This window comes from Mustela lutreola, chromosome 9, assembly GCF_030435805.1.
Source record: "Mustela lutreola isolate mMusLut2 chromosome 9, mMusLut2.pri, whole genome shotgun sequence".
Taxonomy (NCBI): Eukaryota; Metazoa; Chordata; class Mammalia; order Carnivora; family Mustelidae; genus Mustela; species Mustela lutreola.
Window position 1 is genome coordinate 139,961,295 of NC_081298.1, and position 6,221 is coordinate 139,967,515.

Genomic DNA, 6,221 nt, shown 5'->3' on the forward strand with positions numbered 1-6,221 from the left:
GTGGCTTAAGCATCTGCCTCCAGCTCAAGTCACGATCCCAGGGTGCTGGGATTAGGCCCCTTGCTCAGTGGGGCGCCTGCTTCCCCCTTTCCCTTCCCTCCCTCCCCCTGCTTGAGCTCTCACACATGTGCACATGCTCACTCTCAAATGAATAAATAAAAAATCTTTAAAAAAGAAAGAGAAAGAGAGGAGACATATGCGCAAGTCTGGAGGGTGAAGACACCTAGCAGAAAGCTCTCTGTCCTCGAAGGGATGTGACACGCTCTGTTAGTCTGGAGACTGAGCTCAGTCAGACCACACCGGAGAGCGTGGCAGGAGAACCCGGCTGATATCCACACGGCAGGCTGGGACGCCTCTGCCAGGCTCTGCCCACTCACAAGGACAAGGTCGCAGGCGGCCCCACACCCCAACAGAACCTCACTAGCGCTTTGCTCTGCTCCTAGAATATCTTGTAACACCGATTAGCTGCCTAATGAATGAATGAATTCTTAACTTAGGTGTATGTTGGTGGAATTTTCAAATTCCTCCTTCTTTCTTTTTTTTTTTTTAAGATTTTATTTATTTATTTATTTGTCAGAGAGAGAGAAACAACAAAAGCAGGCAGGGTGGCAGGCAGAGGTAGAGAGAGAAGCAGGCTCCCTGCTGAGCAAGGAGCCCCATGCAGGACTCGATCCCAGGACTCTGTGATCATGACGTGAGCCGAAGGCAGCGGCTTAACCCACTGAGCCACCCAGGCGCCCCTCAAATTCCTCTTTCATTGTGAGTGAAGTAGATTTCCTCAGCCCCAAGGCTGCCCCCAGATCTCACATCGGGACTCCATCCTTCCCTGAGCATCTGCTGGTCCTGTTTCCCCCCGGGGCAGCTCTGCGGACAGGGAGCACATACATATCACCCCCAAGTCTCTGAAAAAAAGACAGGGACTGCATATCTGGGAATGACCTTTCTGCAATCTGTCCTCTAATGCAGCCACTCGTTAGAAAGCTACCTCCCAGCACAGAAGTGGTCCCTGGAAAATCCTTCCAGGATTCTCACATCCATCTGGTAAGAGGAAAAGAACCTAAGAAACCGGGCTGACTTCATAACCAGTTTCATTTCACACGTTCCATTTCTGGAGCTGCCGTATTTCTCCCCTTATCCTGCATAACCGCAGAGAAAATTCAGAGGCTCTGTGAAGGTGAGAATCTCACCCGTTAGTAACAAAATCTCACTCTATATTAATTTGGCCTTTCTCTGGAGACGCTCCAACTGCTTTATAAACATCCTCTCTCGCCACAATGCAGGTAGGTGGTCATTTTCCTTTGTGGACAAGGGCAGAATGGACCATCTTAGCCACCCAAGATGGAAATGTTTTTAAATGCCTGAGAGAAAGGAAAAGCAAGGCTTTAAAAATAAGAGATAGGACAGATGTGACCAAAAATAGGAGTAAGAATGGTATACAAAATACCAAAAAAGGAGAATTCTCCTGTAATCAGCTCACTCTCAGCAACAGCTTCTTAGAAGCGGCCCCTTCGGTGCTCTAGTGGCTGGATGGCTTCACCACGGGCCCTGGCCCAGAAAATCAGGCCTGGTGAATTTAATTTTGGCACAAGTAAGAGATTTTCTCCCTCTCTCTGATCTTTGCCAGAGCCAGGATCAACAACCTTAACTCCATAAAATACAAGCTGAAAGCAAAGGGAGGCACCCAGACTCAAAGCCACTACCACCAGGACTTGGGTTCCTGTCTCCTGACAACACCAGGGTGTCACCCGCGAGCTGGGCTCTAGCTGACAAAGAACCCCCCCCCCCCACCGCTTTCCTCTCCATGCTGGCCCTGAGTGGGCCTGGTGCTCCCACCACGGAGGAAACTGAGGCCCCACCGCACAGGCCGCTGCAGCCCCGCCCAGCCCACATCTCCCTTGAAGCTTTCCCTGCACCGCCGACCTTCCTGCTCCGTCTTTTTCCCTCCAGAAGAGTCGACAAGAAACTTTAACTTCTTTAAATGCCACCATGGACAGAGCATAGATTTGGCGGTCTCAACTCTGTTGCTCACTGGCTACAGACCAGGGAAGTCATTTTTTGAGTCTGTGCCCCTGTTAGATGAAGGTAGCAGGCACTGTCCTGCACAGGGGTCAGGAGGACCGAGCGAGTGTCCCCTTCACACCCAGCTCACGGCCTGCCACCCCATGCGTGCTCAGCAGCGATGACCACTGCCGGCTTCCTCATGGCAGAAAAGTGGGCAGCCGGGCCTTGCTGCTGTTCCTGATGCCCGCAATGCTCAACGTGGCAAAGCCGCCGTGGCAAGGTCCCAACCTACCTGGTCTTCAGTTTTGCAGAAAACCGAGAACAGAAGGGGCAGTTTTGTTAACTGTACAGCAGCTCATGTTGGCAAGGAAGCGCAAGCTGGCCTCCTGGGGATTCCACTGTGGGGAAGGCTAAGGTGGGCCCTTCTCCACCGTCCCCAGCGCCTTCTCAGTTATCTCCAGAGCGGGAGAACCGGGCTCCCTCCAGGGAGCTGTTGTAAAGATTAAGTAAACGAAGCTGGAGTCTCTACACAGAACCAGGTGTGACACTCCTCCCTCCATTCTACACTGAGAAAAGCCAGGTCTGGGCAGCAGCTGAATGGAGAGGAAGAGGAGCGGCTTTCAGCGGGGCGGGGTTGGGGGTGAGGGGGTCGGGGAGGCCCCTGCCTGAGGCCCTGCTCATCCTCCGGGGATCCCTCCCGCCGCCTCCCTTCTGGCTCAATCCTGTTTCCTGACTCACACATCTTCCTCTTTCTTGGCTTTCCTTTTCATTTTGCTAAAGCACATCCTGAAGGAGTTTCAGAGAAATGACGCACAGGAGCTGAACGTTTTGAGCTTTGCCTGACTGAAAATATCTCTGGTTCTACTCGCATGCGCAGCTGCCTGTGGCTCCAGGTTGGAATCCTGCTCCCCAGGAGGTTAGTGGACTTGCTCCATGCCTTCAAGTTCCCAGTGCTACTGCGGAGACGTCCGAAACCACTGATTCCTAATCCACCATGTGCCTTCTGGAAGTGTGAAGACTGTTTGCAATTTCACACAGATGCTCAGAGGCCTCCTTCCTCCCTGTTCTGGGCTCTGATCAGCCTTCAATCTGGAGACACAAGCGGTTGGAGTTCAGGGACCATCTTGTCCTCGTGACACTCTCCTGTCTTCCATTCATTCTGAGGCACCTGTCCACTGACTGACGGGCCTGAAGGATTCATCATCATGTCTGTGATCAGTTTTCTACTTTTCTATTGTTTCGCTTTGTTTTTTGAAACATTTTCTGACAGACTCCTATTCCAGCCATGTCACCGGATTTTTTCTTTTATGTTTTCTTACATGAATCATTTCCCCCCTTTCTTTAACCATAGCTGCATCCCTACTCCTGCCTTCTGATATAAAGTCTATTCCAATCTCTCAAAAAAAAACTTTTTTTTTTTTTAAGATTTTATTTATTTATTTGACAGAGAGAGAAATCACAAGCAGGCAGAGAGGCAGGCAGAGAGAGAGAAGGGGGAAGCAGGCTCCCTGCTGAGCAGAGAGCCCGATGCGGGGCTCGATCCCAGGACCCTGGGATCATGACCTGAGCCGAAGGCAGCGGCTTAACCCACTGAGCCACCCAGGCGCCCCTCTCAAAAAATTTTTTTAAAAGATTTTATTTATTTACTTATTTGACAGAGAGATCACAAGTAGGCAGAGAGGCAGGCAGAGAGAGAGGGAAGGCTGAGCAGAGAGCCCGATGTGGGGCTCGATTCCAGGACCCTGAGATCGTGACCTGAGCCGAAGGCAGAGGCTTAATCCACTGAGCCACCCAGGCGCCCCATCACTCAGCAGAATTAAATGTAGTTTCTCTTCTTTTCTTTCCTTTTTATTTCTTTTTAAAGATTTTATTTATTTATTTGAGAGAGAGAGAGAATGACAGAGAAAGAGCATGAGAGCAGAGTGGTCAGAGGGAGAAGCAGACTCCCGCTGAGCAGGGAGCCCAATGTGGGACTCAAACTCAGGACTCCAGGATCATGACCTGAGCCAAAGGCAGTTGCTTAACCAACTGAGCCACCCACATGCCCCTAAATACAGTTTCTTTAAAGCTTCTTCTGCAGTCTGCATTACTCCTGTTTCCTCTAAGTCCTCACCTCTGCTTGTTTTGGTCTCTTTCACTCTGGAGGCTGTTCACTCATACTTTGGCGTGAGGTACCCAGAGTCACGGAGGGGCTGACCCACGAAGGGGCTGGGGGGGTGGGCTGTGGGCTGACAGTGTCCCAAGAGGCCCCCACAGGTCTTCCCTGGGGCCATTCGGTTTCTCCAGTTGAAATAAAAAAGGCTCCAATCTGACTCCGTGGTGAGAGCCTAATAAGCATGTCTGCCAGGGTCCAGGGAGCAGGGCTAACGGGAGACCAGGGATCCTCAGTCAGGATGCTTGCCACCAGCTTGTTGGAAGCAGGAAGAAGTGGGTGATGAATTCAACAAAAGTCCCCAAGAGATTGCAAATGAGCCCGAGTAAAAAACTTAAGAACAGTAACGACTTTTTGATTTTACCATTTCCAACTGAAATCTCTTACAAGTGAAGACGGGGAGAGAGACCCAGAGCCTTAAGGATCTGGTTCTTGTCCTTCCACGTTTTAACTCATACACAATGTTCCCTTCTTTTTGCCCCGCCACGGCCAGACGTACAAACCCGCCATCATCACCATTTCAAGAATGATAAGCTACTTTTTCACTTGTTATTTGCTTGCTGACAGGAGAAATGAGAATGGCACTGCTGTTTGCGACCTTGACCTGCTCCGGTCACCCATGACCTTTTGAAGCTGGGGGAGAAAAACAGGAAAGGGAGGCTGGGGCCATCCCAATGTGTATTCCTCTTGTGGAAGAAGCCAGGCAGCGGGGTCACAAACACCCTCTCAGGCTGCCCACTTGTTCAGAATTCTGTTCCCACAGCGAGGAAGGCACAGAGCTGCCAAGCACAAGAAAGAACCCCATTCACCCACGTTACCCGGCACCTACCACAGGCAAGAGTCCCGACTCCACGTTCCCACTTGCTTAAAAAGCGACTTTTTTTAGGCTTTGCATTTGGGAGCATAAAAGGCCTTTAAATATTCATGGCAATTTCTGTGCTTTGATTATAGGTTACCTTGCTGTGTAAGACAGGCCTGGAACATATTTATTAAATATTCTAAGTTTAAATGCCCACCATAATTGCCAGAAACAGATGATTCTATGTAGTTTATAAACTTAAAAACTGAAGTCAGGGGCCCTTAAGAAGATGAACGCATTTATCCATTTTGTCCCACAGCTGTGTATATTTAAAACGTGCACTTGAATTAAAAAAGCCATGTTACCGTAAAAATTACAATTCTAAAATTTATTCCAAAGTGACCAAATGGGTATAGAAAATATAATTCCTTTAGGCACTGCATGAGCTTTAAAATGTATTCCCAGATGAGCACAAACCTCGGCTACCCTCCACGGGCTACCTTTCCGACTAAAGGAACTGCATGCGCTCGACCCGCGGCCCAACAGCTTCCTGTGTGTGAGGACACTTACCAGGTTTTTGAAAAGTGCTGTCAACTCCTTTGTAAACACCGAGAACTTGAGGAACGCACTGCCTAAATCCGGGTCATCTCGGCACACGCAGTTGCCCCCAAACTTCTCCAGAGCCTGGGTGTACTGCTCCTCGTTTTCCACGTGAGCTACAACAGCAGCGGGAGACGCCCCGTTAGTACAGCAACCTCTCCATCCTCGCGCTTAACAGCTTCTTCCTAAGTTGTGAATAAAACTGAACACATTAGCAGGATACGAATCTGAAAAGTGTCGAGCTGCACCGGAGCAGAAATCACTTTGTTGTCCTGACAACGGTCCCGCTGCACTGGCAACGGATCCCAAGGAAGGAGGGTCATGATGACCAGGATGGGAAGAGCTTCCTTGCACAAGCCCCCCTGCCTCCAGCATGTCGGATGAGGCTCCAAGGGTACCCCGAGGCCTCCCACATCTCCTAGGACCCCTCTGTGGTGTATAAGATGGCAGGAAGCACCAGCCCAGCCAACAGACTCGGTCCTCTCCTAGAAACTCAGAAAGAGATGCCCATTCCTCTCAAGCGTGAGCTCTGAACCAGAGCCACAGGCCACGGCTCTCCTTTCCACATGGCAGGAGCTGTGGACCTTGGAGCACGGGCTGGGGCCACAAAGGTCAACTGAGTGTGTCTGTGTTCTTCTCAGACACATCCTCTGTTCAGGTGCCTGCCTT

At 50.4% G+C, this 6,221-nt stretch overlaps 1 protein-coding gene across 5 annotated transcripts in view; it reads right to left on the reverse strand.

Annotated features, from left to right (window-relative positions):
* Nucleotides 1-6,221, reverse strand: part of ASAP2 (ArfGAP with SH3 domain, ankyrin repeat and PH domain 2) — a 162,940-nt gene that overhangs the window by 82,641 nt on the left and 74,078 nt on the right. For 4 of the 5 annotated variants that reach the window (XM_059132685.1, XM_059132686.1, XM_059132687.1 and 1 more), the window contains one exon: nucleotides 5,523-5,668. The exons of the other annotated variant lie outside the window; for it this stretch is intronic. In XM_059132685.1, the coding sequence (XP_058988668.1) occupies nucleotides 5,523-5,668 (146 nt within the window). The remainder of the gene's footprint in view (nucleotides 1-5,522; nucleotides 5,669-6,221) is intronic. 5 annotated transcript variants of the gene reach the window in all.